Below are 24,251 nucleotides of genomic sequence, written 5' to 3'. Positions count from 1 at the left end.
TTATTGCAAGATCATACTGTATAAACAGATTTTTATATACGCATTGTCATAAGCCAAAATACAATGTTGAGTGCTGTTAATTGCTACTCTTTTATTTCAACCAAATATTTCCAAAAAGCAATTTGCTTCTCTTATTAATGCGAAATCTACTGGAAAAGTGACAAAAATTTTTATTTTTGTAACACATTTTAAATTTTACAAATATTTTTCCAGAATCATCCCTTATCAATATCTATAAACAAATTCATTCATTTCAAAGGTAGCACAGTATTTTACAACATTTCTAGAGATGGCAGCAAAAGTCCTCAATAATTTACTGCTTCAAAATTACTTGTCCATTTAGATGTCGGTTAATTTATACAAGTAAATATTAAATATTTCCACACCGTTTACAAGCAAGATTGATAAACTATACAGATCAACTGAGCTGGCAGTACCTCTAGGACTCAGTGTTTTCTTCCTGCACCACCTCTCTCTTTACTTATTCTTGATGTCTAATTTTTTGAATAGGCACCATAGAAATTGGATGAACTAGTTCTACTTGCAAATTTAGTCAGCAGAGTAGCTTTTTCTTAGCGAGTAGGTGCTATGTTTTCCATCTTGAGGTCGCACAAAACCTGGATCAATCGATCAAAAAGGTGTTTTATTCAGGGAAAACAAGGTTTCCTAATTTCTGTCTATTGATCTATCATTACTGCCTGAATCAGAAAATTGCACATCTTAGCATAGTGTTTCCAAATGCAGCTTATGGAGGATGACTTGACCTTCCTGTTAGTGTCCCTGCCGAACATCCTACAAAGCATATATTATTTATAAATTACAATTATTTTTATTCATTCATTTCTGATGTTTTACTTTTAATTATATTCATAAAATACACGCTGACTCATGTGTCTGTAATTTATTAATTTATTTTGAAATTTAAGAAAACAATATTACATTTAGTTATTTAAATTAAATTTTTGAATCATCTTTTTTTTTAGGTCAAGAAAGAAAGCTGAAAGAAGGCTGCTTGCAACCTAACCTCGCCTCTTCCAATAAAGGAAACTAAGATTATTAACATACGATAATTTACCCTGAGAAATAATTATTAAATATACATTCATGAGCTGTTTTGTAAAACGTTACCATTCCTTAAATTACATATTCTTTTTTAAATGATGTATCTGATAATCTAACATTTTATAAGATTGGAATTACTATCTAATTTGAGAACTAGCCATACATATTATATACAATACACTGTATGAACCACAAGCCTATTCCATAGTTGACTTCTGATTGTTCAGTAAGCAGATGAAAAGAGAAAAACGTTACATTACATAAAAATATGTTATCTGGATATCTACATTAATTCTCTATACAGTTGCTACTTATATCATGGTACATATACGTAGGGAGGGAATTCTGTCACTGCCCAGACACATTAGCTAGTTTTCTAATTCAACAATGCCTACTTGAATTTTTTTGGCACGTTTCTCTTGAAATTACTTGTACTAATATTTCATAAAACATTCTAACTATTAACATGTCATAATCATTGATGCATCTTGGCAGCAATGTGACGTATTTAAAAAAAAATTATACTATACTTCAAACAGTTAATGGGAGCAACAGTGACACATTCCACTTTTCATAAACTACTGTCTCATCAGCGCTAAACAGAGCAGTCAGCAAAGGTGTAAAAAGATGATAGATTACTAGTAACTACCGCACACTTACCATATTGCAATGGCAACCACATTATTTTCACCCATCAAACAGGCCAAATTTGAAATATCCCTTGTATAAAGTATTATAATTATTGAAACAATGCGTAGTATAATTTTTATGAGTATTTAATTATTCAGAATAACAGGAATACAGAGAAAGTTAGTTACTTTATGCAAGCGTTAATATTAAAATAACAAAAAGCGATAAAGAAAAAAGCCAAAAGCATGCAGCAAACAAAAGCAAAATCTTGTTAAATATTTATTCTTTATTAATAAACTGAATAAATTAATCACATTTCAGATAAATAAATGGATGTGTATCAAAATTAAACATAAATTTCTAAATTAATTTCTTAGAAAATTATTAAATAAAAAAAAAAACAAACTAATATCTAATCTCTCAGTGTTTTATTAATTTTTTTTTAAGTAACTCTACTGAGAAAAGTTATATAAAGAATGCAAACTAGAAAAAACAAAATAAAAAAATAAAATTCAAAAGTTTATATCACTAGAAAGACTATTATAACAATACGATCAAGCATTATATTTCTAATATACAAAAAAATTTAAGCATCACAACCAATAATTTAATTAGTAAATAATTCAACACCCAGCATACCAGTTGGAATTTTAAAATATTAATACAAGCAATAAAATTATAACATTGGAATCTTATGATTCCTTGAATCACATAAAAAATTCTGCCAATATATATATATAAAGCCGTGAAATGATGTTTAATTAAACATAAAAATTAGAGATGTATAATGTAAACAAAAAAAATAAATAAATAAACTTAAGCAACAATAAGAAAAAACACAAAAATAAATAAACTGAAAATTAACAATAAACTGAACTCAACAAAATCATTTGTAGTGAAGAATTAGACAGGAACAGAATATATAATACTACTAAATACATATACAGGAATCTCTTGCTATTGGAGGCAATTCATTTTGTGCAGTAAACATTTATGACTATTATGATCACTACTCCAAGGACACCTTAACTACAAGATTGTAAAAAGACAGAACTGTGTGCACTATTAGAATCGCCTAGTACCTATAGAAATTTCACTGGTTAATACAGTTCACAGTGCACGTGCGATGAAAAACTAAAAGGAGGGTTTATCAAATTAGTTCTAAACTAATAAATCTAAAAAAAAAATGTTACATATGACAATGATGCATCTTTTTATAACAATGATTAGGTTATAAACAAAAATTCACCACTTTCAAGTAGATGATTGTGCAACTTGGGTCAAACAAAAACTGATAAAATTTCATAGAGGAAAATACCAAATCCAAATAGGCACTATTTTAACTGAAAAACTGATTAGATTCTGATTTTAATTACCTATTAAATCATAATCCAATAGGTATAAATAGATCGACATGTTCTCAAAAGTAGAAGTAGTACAGTAAAACTTTAAAAAGAATGATAACAGCAATGATCATTTAAGCACAGGTCAAGAATTATTATTCTAAAAAATAAAGTTGTTGCTTGAAGGTTATAAATTATTTGGCAATATTAATATTATAAACACTTCTCCATATGTTGATGCAGTTATGTCAAGTGATAGTCAACAGACAGGGTGATAGGGACGTAAATTATGTCATATTTGAAGCCACAGAATATTTTGCAACATTCATAGTCAATTGTGTATGGCAATTTTAATTGCTTTTTAATCACTTATAATTTCAATGTTTTAAATTTGACAAGGAGCAATAAAAATCATTACATTTTTAACATACATCTTACTGGAAGGATGTGTAACTTAACTACGTAACAAAGCCTAAAATTGGAACAGGAAGCAATTCCACTGAACTGGCTATATTAGGCAAGGGATTCCTGCAATTAAACAAAAATGAATGGTTGTTTTTATAGAATAATACAAACATATCATAACTTCACAAATGACAGTTAAATAAAAAGTTATTTCAAAAGTACCTTCACAAGTTTCTATATACATATTTCTACACAAGATAAAATAAATTAATAAATTCAACAAAAAAAATCATCACACATTACTACAATGGAATAAATAATTTATGGGTTATTTTTGATTTTAATACTGCTTCATATATCTTCAACAATTTTTATAATGATATTTTCAGTCTCAAGTAATTAAAAATTTTTTTATAAATCCACTGTATTTACAGATGTTTACATGCAATACTAATTCCTGTCATAATTTAGTTTTCAAGTTTCTTAATTTCTCATATCCAATTCATATGTAAGCTATTAGATGATTGGCTTGCCTTTGAAGTTCCTGGCGTTTTCTATAATTTTCTCGTTGTTCCTCCAGTTTTTTCTTTATTAATGCTGACTGCATAATGTTCTGGGTATGAACCACTAATTCTCTTGGTGAAGGAACACGCTGTAATACTGAAATAGAAAATACATTTAATTATCATCGTACATAAAATTGAAAAGTATTAGTTGTAAATCAATTTTAAAATAATAGTAAATTAAACACTTAGGAGTATTTAATACATTAATTACAAGTGATTAACTATTTCTGAAATAATAACAATCTGTTTTGAGGTGGCCGATGTGAAAGCTGTATAACCTGCTCTGAACAACAGTCTACACTAAACATTAATTAGACGACAATCAATGTGATTTCAACCAAAATATTTGTTATAATTGGTAAAACACCTGCTACAGGCAAAGTAGTTTAATTAGTAAATGTTGTTGCTTTTCCTTATGGCAGTGGACAATACTTCTCCCAAGGAGGAGGTAATATGGTCTGTAATTGCTAGGATAAACTGGAATGCTGCCAGTGGAGGGACTAAATTCAGAGTATACACAGAATTCTTTGGTTGATGTTATTCTTTATAGATTTTGGTCTTTCTACATTATATTTTAATGTATATTAAAATACAAATATTGGCTTAGGTAGTATGTCAGTTTTAACTTTTCTAATTATAATACCAAAAAATTCATTTCATATTTATAGAAAAAGATATGTTTTGTTCATTAATTAAAAACAAAAAATGTATAATTTCTTTCATTTGGTTAGTTTCCGAACAAAGATAATAATTTCATGTGACTCTTGTAATGGCACAAAAATTACAGAAATGTAAATCCAGATTGTTACTATTTTAATCTCAACTTTCCAGTGGTTGGAATACTATTTCATCTGGGTCTAAAATTATCCTTTTCTAGTTGTGTCAGGATTTTATCAGTTGAATTTTCTAAAAATATTACATTTTTTCAAGTAGAGCAAAATACATAACTCTTCTTAGGTAGTCTCTGAGTGACAATAAAAAAAATTATGTGAATAATTAAAACTTTTGTCTGAAAAGATTTTTGCAATTATGGGCAAGAACTCTAACCTTTTAAAAGTTTGACTAGGGCTTTTTTACAGTAGGGTTTTTCTATGTTGCATTCAAACAAAATAAACCCAAAACAATGCTGTAAGTTGTTTAATATCCTACTCACAGAATGGAATCTTCCATTCTTACCTGTGTTATCACAGGTTAATACGGTTCATATTTATAAATTGGAGTCAGATACAAAGTAATACAAATCTTAATAAAACCAAAGTTGGTGAATCATTACTGTTTGAAAGAATTTTATTAAAATTATGTTTGTTTTGAGTTAAATTGGTACACTGTATCAATTTGGTGCTTTTATTAGCCACCAAAATACAGTTGCATTCATGAACTTTGCTTACCCTCCCTTTTGGTCACGTAAAAAAAAAAAAAAATGAAGAAATTCCATTTGATACTAAATTTTTACAAAGCTGGTATAAAAATAATGTATCAATCTACAGGAAGTTTTACTATAATTTCTCCAACAATTTAAGAGATTCTTGAGCATATTATGGAGAAACATTAATAAATGGTTTAAGTCAAACTTTCATTATTTTAATGGTTGAACCAGTATTACTGCTAATCATTACTGTAAAGGAAACAAAAAGGTTTTAAATTCATGCAAGCCCTAAAGTGCATTTATGCAATAAAAACAAATTTATCAGTATGTAGGTTATTAGAAGTCATATTGAAACTGTCAGTCTGATTCCAGAGATACATTTCAGGTCCCTTACTGATACGGTCTGATATGGGATTACTGAATATATCCTTAATAATAATGCCAATTAGTTTGGACAATCCCCATAAAATTAAGGAGGTATAATAATTATATATTTTCTTTTTGAAAATGAAAAATTACTCCTTTGAAATGAATTTTTATAATGAATATGATAAAACATTGTTTCCTAGTATATATAACATGATCATCAGTCAGTTATAGAGCAGGTCTTAATCTGAAGAAGCTAAAAACCTGACACTACAATAAAATATTTACAGTTTAACACAGATAAAACAGCAGGGGACTATCATACCTAATTTACTACTATGCTTTAAGTTCTATCATATTCTGGGAAGAAAAAGTATATAACATTATAGTTTAATGTAGGAAATTTTACAATCTGATCTCCTTTTGAGGCTAACATAAAGGAAATTCAGAACAGAACTTTCTAGTAATATTAGGATTAACAAGCAGAAAAAATAAAATAAATAAAAAGAAAAAATTGACATTGGAGATGTCCCAACACCCTGTAAATACCAAATTGTATTATTTCTATTTCTTGAAACTGAAAATGGAGTGAAGTTAAAATAATTTATAAGAAAAAAAATATGCAGTCAAAATTGTAATGTCACCATATACTGGTGTTACATAGTGAGAAGATCTCAGATTTTACTATCTTAAGTTTGTAATTTTGAGTCCTGTTTGAACATCTAATATTGCAATTTCTTTAAAACCCCCAACCTTAATTCTACAAACAGTATTTCTATAATTTTTATTTACTATTATTGTTGTATTATTATTTACTAACCACAATTTACATACATTCATTTAAAAACATTTTGGCTACATGGTTGATGATACTACTTATATGATACCACTAATACTGCATTACACAATGACACTTCTTGTAATGCTACACTGAATTTCAGTGCCTGATAAGGTTAGAGCTATGGGTCATGTCCTGGCTGATATGACCTGCAATAACTATGATATTGCCTAAAAATTTAATATTTAAATGTAAACAAAAAATTAAACAGTTTATGATAAACAATTAATAAAACTGGATTGAACACACAAACAAAATTCTCTTTTTGTAAATCTTATGCTCAAAAAGTCTTACCTAAGCTCTTGATTTATTTCCAACTCTAAAATTACATTTTGAAATTATCAATAAAATGTAAGTGTGTGATATTTCATTTTTTTGGATTTGTTTGAAAAGTGCAATATGTCAACAATATAGCGACCTGAGATTCTCTTTCAACAAAAAATTTCTTGAATTCTTTTTATAGAGGCTCTCACTAAGATATAATCACAGTTACGTACATAAATTACACATTACCTAATAGTTATGTCATGGTATTTTTATATTACAACCAGATTGGTTAGTTGGCATGCATTCAACTATTCGCTATTAGCTTATTATTCAACTTAGCTATTAGCTTAACTATTCAACTATTAGCTTCTTAAGAAATTTATTTTAATTTTTCTTGTTTTAGCTCTTTTGTACTATAATCATGTCTTAAAATCTATCTCCGGTGAATACAACAATAAAACAAAATTGTTCCTCTATGAGAAGAGAGGCTCAGGTTGAAATAAATAACCATTTTCTAAAGAAAGTATTCTCTTTCATGTTTGTCTTTTTAAATTTTTATAGTGTTTTTATGGTATCTAAGCAAGTATATATCAAAACACTAGAACTAGGACCAGATATAAATAATTAAGACAACTATGATTTCAATAAAGGTTTTTATAGTGAAAGTATAATTAAAATTAGTTCAATCATTACAGGATCATGATGCCTAGACATAATGGGGTAAATTTTTTTCAATTTTGTACAAAATAATATATCTTGAAAATGTGTTTAAAGCAAGCAAGATACAGACAAATATTAATTGTAAGTAGTTTTTTCTTGGTGCTAACATTTTTATTTTTTACTGATGGCTAAGTTCAGTAACTGAAAACCTTTCTTTTAAAATATGTTTGCAAAATGAACTTAACCAGAAGCAAAATATCTTTCCCAAATGCTTGAATGAATGGAAAAATCAACACTTTTTTCTCGTGTGTGTACTTAAAAAACAGAAAGCAATGTATTCTTGCATAAGAAAAAAGTTACCATATCATTAGGTAACAGACTATCATTTGACTAATATTTAATTAACAGTATCAAAGAAGGTCTAATTTGAGATTATAAAACTTTATTACCTGTAAGGAAACTGGTGTACTCACAGTAAATCATTTTAAAAATCAGATGTCTTTTGTAATGTTTTTAAAAGTTAAAAATCCAATACAGAAATAAATATATAAGTAAATATAGATTAAAATTAAAAATTCATAAGCAGCAAATCTGCTTCATATTTTTAAACTCTTTAGAATAATATCACATATAAAGTTTACAATGATGATTAATGGAGAGTGTAGTTTTACATAAGAACTGCTGTTAGGGAACTAAAAATTCAATGTGACAGCAGGTATGCACACCATTAAGGCATTCAATATCTGTCTTATCTTAGATAACTTTATCATGCTCTGGATTATGATTACAACCAATTTAGAGTTTAAAAAATAAACTGCCAATTACCTGTTGAGAAAAAGGACGTACGCATGACTGAGTGTAATATAAAATCATTCTCTGATTGTAGATATTGTGAGAACAGAGTTGCTCAAATAAATATAAAAATGACTTTAAGAACAAACTGTTTGTCAAGTCAATACTGTAGCAATTTCTTATTTTGATGGTTAATTATATATACTATTATGGTAATCAGAATAGTAACACAGATATTAAAATTAATGGTTAAATCGAACTGATATTTACAAAGTTATTGACTGTCCATGACTCAAGAATAGATCCATAAATAAATATATAATATAAACAATACATAAATACAAATTTCCATAATCTATATATAACACATATAATTTTATTTACATATAACATTTTGTACAATTTCTGAAATATACTGCAATCTATACATAAAAATACATTTCACTTATAAATTTGAATTCTGTACTACCTCTAATTGCATCTATAATCTGATATGTAGGATACATACATGGACTTTAAACACATCTATTTTTTTCTTTATCTTATAATTTGCTTGTATATTTATAATTTTTCTTATTTTATAGTGAACTGTATAATGTACTTTTATGTACTGATCAAAATAAAGATTTATTTATTTACATACAGTGGAAAGCTGGCTGCCAAGTGCACCAACAAAATTTCTGAGAAAGACAAAAACTACTGGCAAACATGCATGCATGATTTAAATGAAATAACAAAGCTTACGTAAGAGAAAATGGTGTCAAAATGGATATAATCTCACAAACAAAACTACACTGGACATCATAAGCAGCTGGATATGAACTTTATAATAATGAAAGTTAAATATATAACAAAAGAATTACTGTCTCAGATAATAGGGAGTAATCTATTCCAGTTTTCAAAGATGTTGGTCGTAAAACTTAGGGTTGATGATTCCTATTTTCCTACACCATCTCAGTGTTGAATCCAGGACTTAACATTTTCTCTAATTCATAATTACATATCTTTATTCTAAAAACAATAAAATAAAAATATTTTGATATTATTATAATGTAATGAAATCTGAAACTACTTAAGTGAATTCTAGTCTTTAAATGGCAACCATCTGGTTAGAATTACAGTAATGAATTTTTTTTTCAACAATATTTTTATCTCTCATCAAGGTCATTAAAATTATACAAAACTTAGGTATAGTTCCTATTTTAAAATATTTGAGACCTGCTACGAGGGTTAGTGTTCCTGATTTTTATCACAGTAAAAAATTCTACAAAAATGTTTTGTATTTCTTTCAAGCACAACAAAACATTTTATACCTGCAAATCAATTAGCAGTTTGTATAGTAAAGTTAAATTAAAACTCGATCTGTGAAGAGATGTGTGAATGAATGGCTACAATGATAATATTTTTTCCTTCACATTATGCTTTTGTTAAATGTTTCCAGCACTTTTGGAATACTAACAGTAAATATAAAGTCACTTTTCCCATTTTATCCTCATCAGAATAGTTTAAAAATAATCCTGCGCTAAGTTTTCATAGTATTTTTAATAGCATCTTTATCAAATTTATAATTTTTAAAAAGGAATCCATACTTATTTTATTTCACTGTTACTTCTGATATCACTTTGTCCATTTCAAATTTACTATCTGGCTAATTTTGACCTGTTCTTCTCGATTATCAACCTACGAACACTTCGAAGATAACTAATTTGATTAAACTATCTATTTCTGTTCAACCTTGGTTATTATTGTTACAACTGCCTGTAAACTTATCACACTACTTTTAATTATGCATATAATTTTAATCTCTATGTTTCTTTCTCCATTAGAAAATCAAAATGTATAATACACTCACTAGTGCTGTAAGCTTTCTGAACTTATTTTTATTTCTAAGTTTCATTTCAAGTATTCAGAAGGGAATGAATCTCTTCTGTTTGCTCCATAAGAAGAGGAATATCATACAACTCACTAGAGACATGTAAGCAAATTTATTAAATTTTCATGTTATACTTCAATCTGAACTCTTATATAACTAATTGTAGAACTTAAGTTATATTCAGAATCTCAATCTCCTAATAAACTGAAAGTTCTCTGAAATCTAAATTAATAAACTGATTAGACACTGCAAAACATTTAGTCCTTTCAGATTTGAATTGACAAACACCTTTAGGGGTGATTAAAAGGTAAGCCCAAAATTATTTTTTTATATATTGTTATAGTTACTTTCAAAACTGAATTTTAGCTTTTATCACATATGGCTTGCACAATAAATGAAATTCAATCTTAATCCAGAATTGTCCTTTTAGCAGCAGTTTAAAAGGAAAATTTGACAAATTGATAGAATTTTCTAATTATCATCTATAGCAAATTCCAAGCTTCATCTTTAGGAGATAGAGACCAACGTTTTAAAAATTTTATAGCTTAATTATAGAACTGACTAATTTTTCCAACAAATGGATATTAATCTACTTGTAGATGATGTTATGTATCACTGTTTTATGAACAGCTAGATCAAAATTCAGCAGTAGATTTTCAAATTTACATGAATAATACATAAACAGTTCTGACAGTGTCTATGAGTTTATTAACTGGCACAGATTTTATAACTGAATGGAAAGAAATTCAAATTCCAATGTGTATGTAGTAATTATTCAGCAAAAGAATTAAATTCTGCTAATGAATTTAACTTTACTCATAAGCAGAGGATGTTCTATAAATGTACTGCAAATAGCAAGAAGTTTTAACGTAATTAAAAATGCAGTAATGTAAAAAAAAATCATAATCAGAATTTCTAAGTGGAATTATACAGTATTTAAATGATTATTATTAAGTAATTATATAGTATACAAAATAAGTGGATTAATATACACAATTTTTGAAAGGATTTTAGACTACATTATGTTTATGTAATCTTACTAATACTAGGGTTATTTTTTTTCAAGGTCCGATCGGTCACGAAATTAAAACCACAGTGAAAATAAAAAATTTTTTATTTGTAACAAGTACTTACGCTATTTCTCTACATAGTCGCCACTCCGATTTAGACATTTGTGTGGTACCAACTTTCCAATACCCTCATCACAGAACAGAGTCTCCTGTATTTTCAGCCATGTTTCTACGCTGGTCTGCAGCTCGAAGTCTGTGCCAAAATGTTGTCCTTCTAGCCAGCATTTCAAGTGAGCAAAGAGGTGAAAATCGGATGGAGCCAATTCCGGGCTGTATGGTGGGTGATCAAACACTTCCCAACGAAAACGCTGCAGGAGCTTCTTTGTTACAGCTGCAGTGTGCGGCCGAGCATTGTCATGAAGAAAGACAATGCCTGATGACAACATTCCTCTCCGCTTATTCTGAATTGCCCTGCGTAGATGTTGAAGAGTCATGCAGTATGAAGCTGCAGTGATGGTCGTGCTACGTTCCATGAATTTCACCAAGAGAACTCCATTCTGGTCCCAGAACACAGTAGCCATACACTTTCCGTTTGAGAAGGTTCGCTTGAACTTCTTTGGTTTACTGGGAGAATGAGAATGCATCCACTGTTTCGATTGTTCTTTTGTTTCTTCAGTTTCGAAATGGACCCATGTCTCGTCAATTTTGTTCAAAAACTCTACTCCTTCATTGTGGTAGCGTTGGAGAAACGTTAGCGAGGCGTCCATTCTTATTGTTTTGTGATGGTCGGACAGCATCTTGGGAACCCATCTCGCACACAGTTTGTGGTACTGAAGTCTCTCACTCACAATGGTGTAGAGAGCTGACCTTGAAATTTCAGGAAACGAATCACTCAATACAGAAATTGTGAACCGACGATTTTCTTGAATTGCCTCATCCACTTGCTCAACGAGATCATCGGTTGACACTCGCTTCCTTCCCTGACCGCCTGCATCATGAACATCTGCATGTCCTGCTTTAAAGTTCCTGCACCATTGTTGCACTTTGCTGTCACTCACTGAAGTTTCACCGTACACATTACTTATTCGTCGATTAATTTCAGCTGCATTACACCCCTCAGCCTGAAGAAATCGAATTACTGCACGCACTTCACACTTGGCGGGAGATGCTATGGTTGTAGACATGTTTACGTGCTAGCTGCGTGTTCAGAACTAAACGAAGTGACGCTGCACCATTGAAGGCCATACTAGAGACGCTACGCAACACATATGCGCAAAGGTTCATCCGATTTTTGCACAGGTTTTTATTTCGCGACCGATTGGACCTTGAAAAAAAATAACCCTCGTATTAGAGGTTCTAGCAATCCAAGGTCAAATAAATCCATGAAAACAACATTCAAGCTGAAACCACTTAATATTTAAGTTGAAATATTCAAGTTACATGAAAAATATTTTCATTCTATTAAACAGTAAATCAAGTATGAAATAAAATTGAATAAGCATCAAGTAATTACAAATAAGATACAAATAATAACCATAAAAATCCAAATTCATAGGTTTCAGTACATAATTTCTTGTTTCTACAAATCATTCTACAGTTATTTATAAAATTATCCACACAGCTTATTATTTATTGGTCAATTTATGGGCAAAACAATAAAGATTAAAAAAATTTCAAACAAGAAAAATAAGACTTGCAGAATTCATGATTGTTAACAAAGTAATGGAAATAAAGAACAATATATATGGTTATCCAGTTCATTAATGTAGATTTCCAAATGTGCAGACCGTCTTAAAAATAGCAAAAAATGTTAAATTGCAAAAAGCTTAAATATGAAAATTAAAGATTTATTATACTGTAATTGCATATCATAACCTTCTTCTCTAAATAATCACTGCCAAAAATGAAGCATTTATTGCAGTAATTCAAAAGATTTAAAATACCATTGCCATACCCATTTACTGCTATTATAAATATCTTTGCAACATCTTTTAATTTGTCAGCACTATAAATCTACTTGCCCACTAACAATTTCTTCAATTATTCAATCAGATGCAAGTTAATTGGAGCTAAGTCTGGATTATAACCTCAGTGACTAAAAATATCACATACAAATACAAATTTTCCCAGCAAACAGCATAACCTAGTTGCAGAATCTGAATGTATATTATTTATTTATTTATAAATATTCAGCAACAAAAGGCTTACACCTACTTACAGTTACCGATGGATTTTTGTAGCGTGCAAAAAATAGCATGCATGACTGGGATTTGAATCTGGGACCTCTGGATGAAAGTCCAAGATGCTACCACTCCAACACATAGATCATGCAGACACCATGACAGCTGCTCTCATCGATGATTAGGTAGCATGGCACCAACTTCCAGAGCCATTTTGGAGTAAGCTTGTTATAGTAAATGTTTCTTGAAGCATGAGGACAATTAACAAGACATCAAACGAAACCTAAAAGATTGTGGCCATCAATTTGTGTGTACATTGATTTCATTTGCACTTGTTTTTTTCTTGTGATCAAGAATAATGCCACTCAAGTATATGGAATTTCATTTCTGGAAAGCTGTATAATACCCATCACTAGTAACAAAGATATTGAGATATTCAGAACTTCTATATAGCGTGTCAAAATTCCAATGCAAATACCATTACTGTTTGTTGATAGATTTCCATTAAACCAATGTGTACACACCTTTTCTAACCTAAATCTAGATAAATGATTCTACAAAGAACTTTTCAATGAACATTCTAAATAATCAATTTCAAATCGATTCGACAGTTTATTTTAATTTCACAAACATGTCTCTTTAAGTCATTGGTGAAGATAAGAGGAAAACCTGTAATTCTGTTTATGAACGCTATTCTATAATTTTAAAAGATTCACATTATTTTCATTTATTACATTAACAACACATACAGCAACCAGTTTGGCCATGAATTCAAACAAGTATTATCACTTTATAACAGTTAAAAAACAGAAACTGCCAGATTCATGATTGGCATGATTGGTTATTTATGTTACAACTTTACAATTCACACATGGATTTCTATACAGACACATGGTAAATAATGTCATCAAACTGTTTGTCTCTGAATCCCACAGGTGAGCACCATCTCAATTAGAAAGAATGCCAAATGATCATGACTTTACTAATTTATTGATTATAGTACAACAGTTCTAATTCTAATTACTGGGAGAACTTGAAAATGATAAGCCATTTTAATGAGGTTATCATACAGAGAGTAAGTCATGCTGATTTTGAATTTTTTAATATATACTTTAAAAAGCAAAGATCGGTTCTCAAGATATCTGAATAAATAAATTGTAATTAAATTATTGTAAACATGCTTCATGCAAACATTAATTCTTCATGCATATTAATATTAATAACACCGATTATACTCCAAAATTAAGCAAAAAATTAATTCAATTTCAGAATTAAATAGATTTTTTGTTGACCGGCATGACAAAATGTGATCTAAGTTCTTAACAAATTAAAAGAACGATTCACTAGCTCATTATTTGCTATTATATATAGAATTCTGCTTCTTGAAATCATGTTTGTTCTTAGTGGTTCCTTAATTTATGATATTGTGCTATATAAATAGCACTGTAAAGTTTTCCTGAATTTTACATACTGAGACCCTTTTAATACTAAATTTAATCAATTTTATTAATGAAAAAAATAAATAAGTAACGACTGAATTGCCATATTGTAAAATTAATCTTTATTCAAGCTACTTTCAAATCAAATTTATTTCCAAATTTAGAAGAAATTGAAAATTCTGTTTTATCAAGAAACAACTACGGGCAAACTCATAATTTACAATTCTTAAATATACAGGCATCAGGGTTCAAGCCGATCTCTCTCCATCAGCATATAAGAGTATACGTGAATTTGTTATTTTCTGAAAAAAGAAAGTTATCCAATTTAACAGAGGGCAAGATGTCAAATAATTTTTGTTAAAATTAACTGATAATGATAAATGCCAACAGATTTTTTTGTAACCTTTAGGCATATGAGTTCTTATGAAATCCAACAGAGATTAGTTGATTTATTTAGCTATTAAAGGTCTATATAGGATAAAGGTGACCTTCCCAAATCTTAAGCCATTTTAATTTAAACGATTCTATTATAGCATTTGCTTAATCATTTAGTAATAAATATCATGAATTTGAAATATTTTACTTCATGTTATTTGTCAAAGATTAATCAAACATACTCATGCAGTTTTGTAAATTAGTTTATTTTCTTTCTTGTGTTTATAATTTTAGTAATATACATAATTTTGACAAATTGTTTTATTACCTTAAATTCTGCCTGAGCTGTAATATTTTTACACAGTATATTCCCTTCTTTATCCACTTCTATTAGCACTAGAAGAGCATGTCCCCATTACTACTATAAAGGCTTGGGCTGTGGCGGATGAACTGTGAGTGTTTAAGTCAAAACAATTTGAAGTACGGGTCCTAAAACATTTAAGCTCTAGTGCCTTGATCAGAATTTCTTGGCTAAATTATGAGAACCTAACCCCTAAACCTTACAGAAGAGTCCAAATAAGATTCTAATTTAATTAATTTTGTATAATATTATGCTGAACTGTATTATGTAATATTAAACTTCACATTCATTAAAAGCAAGTACGTAAAACCACATAAATGTGCATATGACTATAAAATTAGTCAAGAGACTCATAAGTCTACTTATATACACACAATGTGTAGAGTGTTTCTCTACTGAGTAGAAGAAACTTATAACAAAAGCTTGTTCATCAAAAGGATTAATTTGTTGCTTTATATTATCTCTGCCCATCTTTCTTATCGCTGTGATGCAAGTAAAGAATCTGGGTTAAAAGAGGCACTAATCAAGAAATGCCTTTTTCTGAGAATAATGATATTTATTAAAAAACCAGTCCCTGTAGTAAATGTAGTTGTAGAGATGAAAATATTACTTGTACTTAATGGGCTCGGCAAGCAGATGTGAAACGATATATTTAGCTTAGTGAAGAAGGTAATGTGACATCACTTCACACTTCAATTTTCTTAGTAAGCGTGGCATGAGATGCATGTTACCTTGAGAATGTCTATGCCAATTTAAAGTATATTACACATCTGGTGACCTATAACCTTTTTATTTATTGCAACACACTTACATAGTATAGATTTCTAATGAAATATGTATGTGTTAAAGCCATGTGGATATGAAAGAGACATTTACATGTGTCTGTCATATCTACTAAAATGGACGAGAAATAAATTTAAAACCTATTCTCCATTATACAAAATAAGATTAAAAACATTACAGTTTTATTATCTTTCTTGAAAGATAAGTTTTAACATATTTACAAACAAAAGATCTGAAGTGGCTTAATGTTACAGTAACGTTTACAAACTTGATATCAAGTTTAAATTTTTCTCACTAAAAAGCTGTTTTTAAAAAAGAAAAAGATAATATCAACTTAAGTAGTTATTTAATTAGTGGATGGAATAAAAAATAAAAGCAAGCATAAAAGTGAAAGCAAAAAAAAAAATGAATTAAATTAAAACTATAATTGTGGGCAATGACAACAGTGATATGTTCATTTTTAAGCAGAATAAATAATCTTAAATAATTTGGACACTATAAATAAAAAAAAATCAATATTATCTCTCTTATCTCCATTTTTTCTGGAACAGATGAAAAGGGTTTAACATGATTTTTATGGATAGAAGCCCATATTAAGGCCAACTTATTAGAGGATGCTAGGAGCATATGATATAAATGATGGTCACCAATCCATTTATTAATCATGACTGATGTTACTTAAGTCAGCTGTTAATAAGGGAAATTAAATATTAATACTATGGCTATTAACTGCTAGAATTAAAAACAAAGTTTATTCCAGTTAGAAGTTTACTATTAGGAAATTATAAAAAAAAAAAAATATTTAAGGATAAAAAATATCTTTTACATATTTGAAAATAATTATTTTTGTTCACTGCCATTATACATCACTAAATAAAATATGTTCATGGATAGATTACAATTTATAAATGGTACATATTTTCAGGCATAAAATGAGAAAAAAAAAATTCAGACTACAACATAATTAATTCAATGACATGCCAGAATGATTTAAAAATATTTTAGCTGTTAATACTTATAATGAAAAAAAAAAAAATTAATTAGAATATCAGTTTAAATAAGCTGGTTAATTATTGATAATAATATATACATATATTATGATAAATATCATAATAATAAAATTTATTATGATGATTTGTTATACTCCTGTGTACAAATAAATTTAAAAAAATTGTCAAATGGTATAGCTTTAGGAAGAGCCAAAAAAAAAAAAATAAAGGTTCTTATCTGAAACTAGTTGAGCAGAAGAGTATATATCGAATATATATAAGACTATATATAAAATAAATTATGTATAAAAAGTTTTGAAAAATTATAAAGACTGAAATTATATAAACTGTGAGAGTCAAGCATAATTTTTTAATTTGCCCAAGTTTTGAAATTACGCACTAGCACAGCAAGCAAATTCAGCATATTTTAATGTTACAATTACACCTATGATAAGTCTGCCATCAAGTATATTTCAATACTGCACTGTTTCTTTTATTACTTAACTTTTAAAATAGATTAAACATCTCTGTAGGCTTAATAGTTATTTATGGTAGAATTTTCATAATAAACCTCTTCATTAACTCTGAAAAAATGGAGCAAAATACCAAAGTATTAATTGAGATGTTTATGGCTCCAGAAATTGTTCAAATTCTTAATCATGAATATTATTCTGATGCTTAAGGGATGTATGCAGCAATAAGTATGAAATGATTATACATTTTGTTAAATTATGTATTTTTTTTAATATCTAAACTGTAAAAGGTTTCACAAAGATATTAATGTAAACCAGCATTCAATCTTGGCAGGAGATTCTGCAGTAATACGATACTGTCTCTACAAGGGAGAAATAGATATATGCCCTATGATAGCAAATCAAAATAAAACAAGAGACAATAACATGGTAAAGATTAAGAAAAATATGAACATTACTAATTACTTAGAAGCAAATAAAAAAGATAAGAATTAAAGTCAATCAAATTATACAAGTGAATTGGGCTAAATGTAAAAATGTTGAGTGTTAGAATAAAGTAAAAATGCAAAAAATTATAGAAAGAAATAAACTTGAATTTATTTTAAGTAAGAAAAATAATTAAGCTTTTATAAAAAGAAAAAGAAAATGAGAACTAATACACACAGTAGTGTGCAAATTAATCCAAACAAAGGGGACTTTTGTTTTACTTCTATGTTGTGGCTACACTGCTTGACTACTTCCATTCTTTAAGTTGTCTGGTAGTATGAAGTTATTGTTCTTTGGTTATTTAGCAATTTTCATGTTATAAATAACATTTTGTGAAAATTTATTTCATTTTTTATTACAAAATAATACTTTTGTATTTTTGTTGTGTGTCTTAATAATGTAGTATAACTCCAAGAAAGCATTTGAAAATTGTTTCTTTTTCTGAGCATATCACTATGCACAACAACAAATAGTTTGAGTATGGTGTTGGAGTAGGGACAGTAGATGCTATTTTAAAACTATTTGAAGAAATTGATTCTTCTTACTTCAAAGGAAAGGCAAATGTGGCCATAAAAGAAAACTGATCCAACACAGGATCAGTTATTAGTGAGAAAATGTAAACTTGATCCAAAATTATTTGCTGTGGACTTAAATTGAGAATTAGCAGCCATTGGAACAGATTTACACATGACAACTTTCATAAGCTGACTTCTTGCAGCTGGATGGAAACTTCATTGGGTCAGCTTAAAAGCAATTTTTAACACCAGCAATGTGCAAAAAAAGGGCTCTTGTGGGCTAAAGCATATGCTAACTGGACCAAAGAAGACTGGAAAAATTTTACATTTTTTCAACGAGTCATAGCTTTATCTTCATAGAAAAGGTTTTCATATATTAGAAAAACGTCAGATGAATGTAAACCATCAGCTCATATCCAACAAAATGATATGAGCTGATGATCAAATCATTTTGTTGGATCAAATGACAACTCACGAAAAAATGTTTTAGAGTTGTTTCATGTTTGAATAGCCTTGTTCATTACTTCCAACAGATGATATGTTGAAAAGTGATGAAAGTATCAAGATTCTGAAGGAAAGGGTTATGGCAAAACTTTAAAACAAATTCCCACAAGGCAACGGAATTTCCAAGATTTGGCGCTATGCCATACTGCAACTAAACATTAAAGTGGTCCTGTGGCCAAGCAAATTCCTAGACTCAAACCCAATTAAAAATATTTGAGCAACAGTCAAAAAACAACTCTCAAAAATGAATGTACCATAAAAATTGATCTCATTAAAAAAGCAATATTGGTATGGTTTCATGATTAAGAAATAAAAAAAAATTATGTAATACACTTTTTGAATTGATGCCAAATCATATATTGTTTATTTTTAAGAAGTTAAGAATAAAGGACATAATCACTAGATATTCATAAATTGTACAGGTATGGATTTCTCTAAATAAAGTTACATTTTATTAAATAACATCTGTGTTTGGATTAGTTTACACACTGCTGTACATGCACCTATGGATATGTATGATACAAAACATTCATCTTTTCATAGGAAGGATGATATTTTTCTTCAAGTGTTACTTTATAAAAATTAATAATAAAAAAATATATATTTTTACAACAATTTGCAATGATCCTTTACAGTAAAAATAAAATAAGTTTGTTTAAAGGAAACCATTATTTTTTAATTGGGGAAGTATTTGTCTGTTCTGTCCTAGGTGAAGAAAAAAAAACTCAAGCTGGTTTACCATAATAGAAATGCTTTTTCAAAGATCCACAGTAAAGGCAATTTTAGCCTTAGTTTTATTTTCCCTAATTTTATACTTGTTTTTAATTTTTATTTATTGAAGGAAGATAATCTATATATTTTATAAAATAATGATAAAAAATTTCATAAGGAATTAATAATATTAAAATAAAAAATTAGATATACTTGCAGAATAACAGATTAAAAAAAACAAAATTTAACCAATTACTACTGCAAAAAAAAGTAAGCAACAACATAACAGAAAAATAAACAATCTTTTTTTTTAAATTAAACTTTCAAAAGCAGAATGCACACATTTGAGTAATATTACCTGGGTGCTGTATGCCAAGGGAGTTCGGATTATTCTGGCACATTGCCATGTTTGGAGATAACAAAGGAGGGGCTTGAGAGTAAGCTAAAAAAATCCAAATACTTGAATATTAATTTTTCAAATCTAAAAGTAATTGTACTATATTTTATACTATTTTTAACAAAATTAGCAATATTAGTACAATAATTTCATCAAACACAACAGTTAAAATATCTCAAGTACTGTGATAATAATAACGGAAAATAGAATTTTTGTTTTAATAACCTCTAGCACTATAAGTAAATTAGCCTGTCACCTTAATTTACTCACCATCATGATAATCTACCCTCCTTAAACTGAGCCATTACTAATCTACATACAGATGATACCTTAGTATTTTTATAATTACTAAAATTAGATAAGTCATTTTCAAACAATGTAATTATTATCGTTAGATCACAATTACAGGATTATATTTCAAAGGACCATGTGTGAACTAAGATTCATGTAAATAAACAGATTTAATGAAAAGACTGTCTGAAGTTAAAAATTGGTAATAGAATGTAATATATTAGTTTTTAGTATCTAAATAGGGTACCACACTGCAAGTAAAATGTCTAAATGCTGAATTATACTAAGTATAGGTGTAAAGAGCAGATAAAAATAACTAAAAGTTAGATTTATTTTATTTATAATAAGTGTCTTTTAAGTTTATATTAAAAAAGTCCTCAATAACAAAAATTTAGTTTACATTTATTATTAATATGATATTCTTACTTTCAAATATATTTCTAATTTGTCTAGGTTTTTGTTGACCGGGTAGGATTTACTAGAAAATTATTTTTCTCTGTTTTAAAAAACATGTCTTGTTCAGTCATTTATGCCATTTTGCACTAAGTATTTATTAATAAATAGCGACTGCTTCCATAATTAATTTTTACAAACTGTTTATAGTGTGATAATTTTCTTCAATTATCATGTCATGTCTGTCTTAAGTTCATGACATGGAAATAAAAATTAAGTTATAGTGTTGATTCTTTAAAAGTAAAACAAAATTTTTCACTTTTGTACAAAAAATAAATCTTTTCAGTAATATTTTTTCTTTTATAATAACTGATCATCTTATTCGTGGTTCTTGATAAGAAGAAGAGTCAAATAATAGAATATGATGAATTACTGACCAAATAAAATTTTGAGTCAAACAGAATTACAATCCATAAGAGAAATGGGCTGATACAAGATTTTATATGGTGTAACAGATCAAAATACACATTTCCTCTCAAGATTACACTTAAAATATTCATAAAATGTAATATAATTCTGATTCTAAAAGAGCATGATTACACTGAGGTACAAAATTAAACTTTTTTTTTTGCTACAAAGAACAAAGTATGTGATCCTAATATAAATTTTCATGCTGAATTCAAGTATGTAGTTTCTCCATCACCCATTGTTTTGTTGTGATATTTAGGTAAAACGAGTTTTCTCTTTAAAATAATGAAATCCAGCATCATTTTTATCTATCATCTTAAAAGAGGTTTTGAAAAAGGTTATCATAATCTTATATGGAGTGGCGTAGAAGAATCATTTTGAGTTAACTAGTAATGGATGTACATTTTTCTGTCTAGGCTTGAGTGCTTCACACTTTGGTCCTTCTTTCCTGAAATGATTTGTCTTGTCCCTGCTGTCCCATTCCCACAAAAAGCAACAACATTTTGTGTAGCCAAGCTGCAAACCCATTAATAATGCAATAACTTCTATATTGCAAAATATTGACCGAACGTTATACTGAATTATTTCTAACAGTATTTTCATATGTTTCTTTCATGTTACTTGCATAAACTAATAGTACAGAAGAAAATTTGTTGCCGTCATGCAAAAGGACAGTCTTTAAACTAGTTGTAAGTGAATCGAAGAACAGTCTTCATTCCATAGAGTTATGTTCAAGATGAAGTGCTTTTGTGAGAGCACAGATATTGTTACAGTACACTTAACTATTTTCCTCAGGAAAGAGGATTCTGCTTCAAAAGTAGGATCATCCTGCTCCTCAAGACAAAATTCAGCGGCTATGTCATAATTTGATTCATCTTCTACAGTTAGATGTGTTGGAGGATGCATTTCAGGTAAGTCCTCACAATGAGGTACTGGTCATAGCAAATGGTAAATTCAGGTACTGCTCAGTGTGCTTGGATTTATTACTTATTCCTTTTAACTTTTCAATTTAGAAAAAAACAATTCATCAAATGGTCTTGCAGTTCACACCATACCATTGGTTTTTGGTCGCTATACCGTTTTTTAGAGGCACAGTAGCCGTTTTTGGGACGGAACATTTGGTCTATGCTCTAGGGCGACCGAATGGGATGGTGGCGGGAGAGATACATTGGTTTGGCAAAGCTCATGTGCTGATTATCCCTAGTCCAATCTGTCAAGATATTTCACACAGGTCAAACAGCAAATGTAAAGGGTTCAATTTTTTACCTTGATCCCAAACTTTATAACTAAAATATATTTCATAACATTTTTTAACTAGGAGTCACACTTTGTCATTGTTATTCAAACTTATCCTCACACATATTATTCAGATCATTTACCCACTCCTTGGCATATTTATTCACCAACACTATACACTTGACATTTATATGGTAAATCACAAAACAGATGAAACCACAGTATGTGCATACAACAGTGAACGTTTAAACAATACTGGTGTATTAAATGTATGATTCAAAAGACTGCCCTGTGCTGACATGTCACACACAACCTTCAGCAAATGAATCTTCATGTATTTACAGCTAATGCTTTCATAATGTTATGCTTGCATCCCACCCTCTATTAAAAAACATTTAAAATATTCTTATATGTAAATAAGTAATCACTAAAAAAACAAAAAAAAAACAGTCCACAAAAGCAACAGTTTTTGTCAGTTTTGTCAAAACTGGGCGATAGAAAAATTTCTGATTGTATTTTTGAATTTAACATTAAAAGTTACAATAGGAAAACAAAACTTTCATGTGCTAAAGCACTTTTTATTAGTGTTATTTACTGTAACTGAAATCAAACCAACATAAAAATCTATAACTGAGAATCCAGGTCATAGAAAAACATTTGTAGTTTATAATAAAACACTATTACTGAATGATAAAGTAGATTGTAAATAAAAGCATAATTATATTAATTATAGTATAGAGTCATGCTAAAGACAAAAATTTATCAGTGAAAATTCAATTATCCAATTAATTCTTTCCTGAGGGGTCTCTGAATCCAACCCTGGTAAGAGAGCTATGTGATATCTATGAAATAAAAAACCATAGTCTTTAACCATTTCTTATATTTACTGTGAAACACTTTGCTTGTGAGTTTGAAACTTTTTTAAAATTTAATCTTAATTTATTATAAAAGAATTCTCTTAAGTAAAACAAATTATCTTACATATGTATTAAAAGTTTTATTACGATATGTAATAAAAAAGAACTGAGGATAAGTTGTGGAATTCAACATATTATTCTTGATGTCTAATAATAGGATCAGAAATGTTACAGCTAGAGAAAAGTTTCACCCAGATTTCAATTTGACCCTGGTGAGGTAATACTGAAATCTTTAAGGCATTATATGAGGGATAAACTTGATGGTTTCTTATGTTTTTTGATCTGATAAATCTAATAAAAGGATTCCAGAACTGTATTGTCCATAGTTTTCGTGGTATCCAATGTAAAACAGAAAAAGTGGGTGACAAAATCACGTCTTTTTAGGTTTGAAATACAATAACTTTGTTGATTAGTAAAGGTGTAGTTTTACTTTCAAAACATGTAGAGAATTTAATTCTGGGAAAACTGATGTAACAGTTTAAAAAAACAAAAAAAAAAATTCAACTTTTATTAACAAAACAAAAAAAAGCTCTACAGAAAAATCTTATGAATTTG

At 28.7% G+C, this 24,251-nt stretch overlaps 1 protein-coding gene across 4 annotated transcripts in view; it reads right to left on the bottom strand.

Moving 5' to 3' along the window:
* Positions 1 to 24,251, bottom strand: part of LOC142323651 (uncharacterized) — a 188,233-nt gene that overhangs the window by 41,661 nt on the left and 122,321 nt on the right. For 3 of the 4 annotated variants that reach the window (XM_075363669.1, XM_075363672.1, XM_075363671.1), the window contains exons 19-20: positions 20,353 to 20,436; positions 3,974 to 4,100 (exon numbers count right to left, since the gene is read on the bottom strand). In XM_075363669.1, the coding sequence (XP_075219784.1) occupies positions 3,974 to 4,100; positions 20,353 to 20,436 (211 nt within the window). The remainder of the gene's footprint in view (positions 1 to 3,973; positions 4,101 to 20,352; positions 20,437 to 24,251) is intronic. The other variant, XM_075363673.1, reaches the window with a different exon arrangement.

The sequence above is a fragment of the Lycorma delicatula genome, chromosome 4, assembly GCF_047948215.1.
Source record: "Lycorma delicatula isolate Av1 chromosome 4, ASM4794821v1, whole genome shotgun sequence".
NCBI classification, from domain to species: domain Eukaryota; kingdom Metazoa; phylum Arthropoda; class Insecta; order Hemiptera; family Fulgoridae; genus Lycorma; species Lycorma delicatula.
This window is presented reverse-complemented; position numbering and strand designations above follow the sequence as displayed.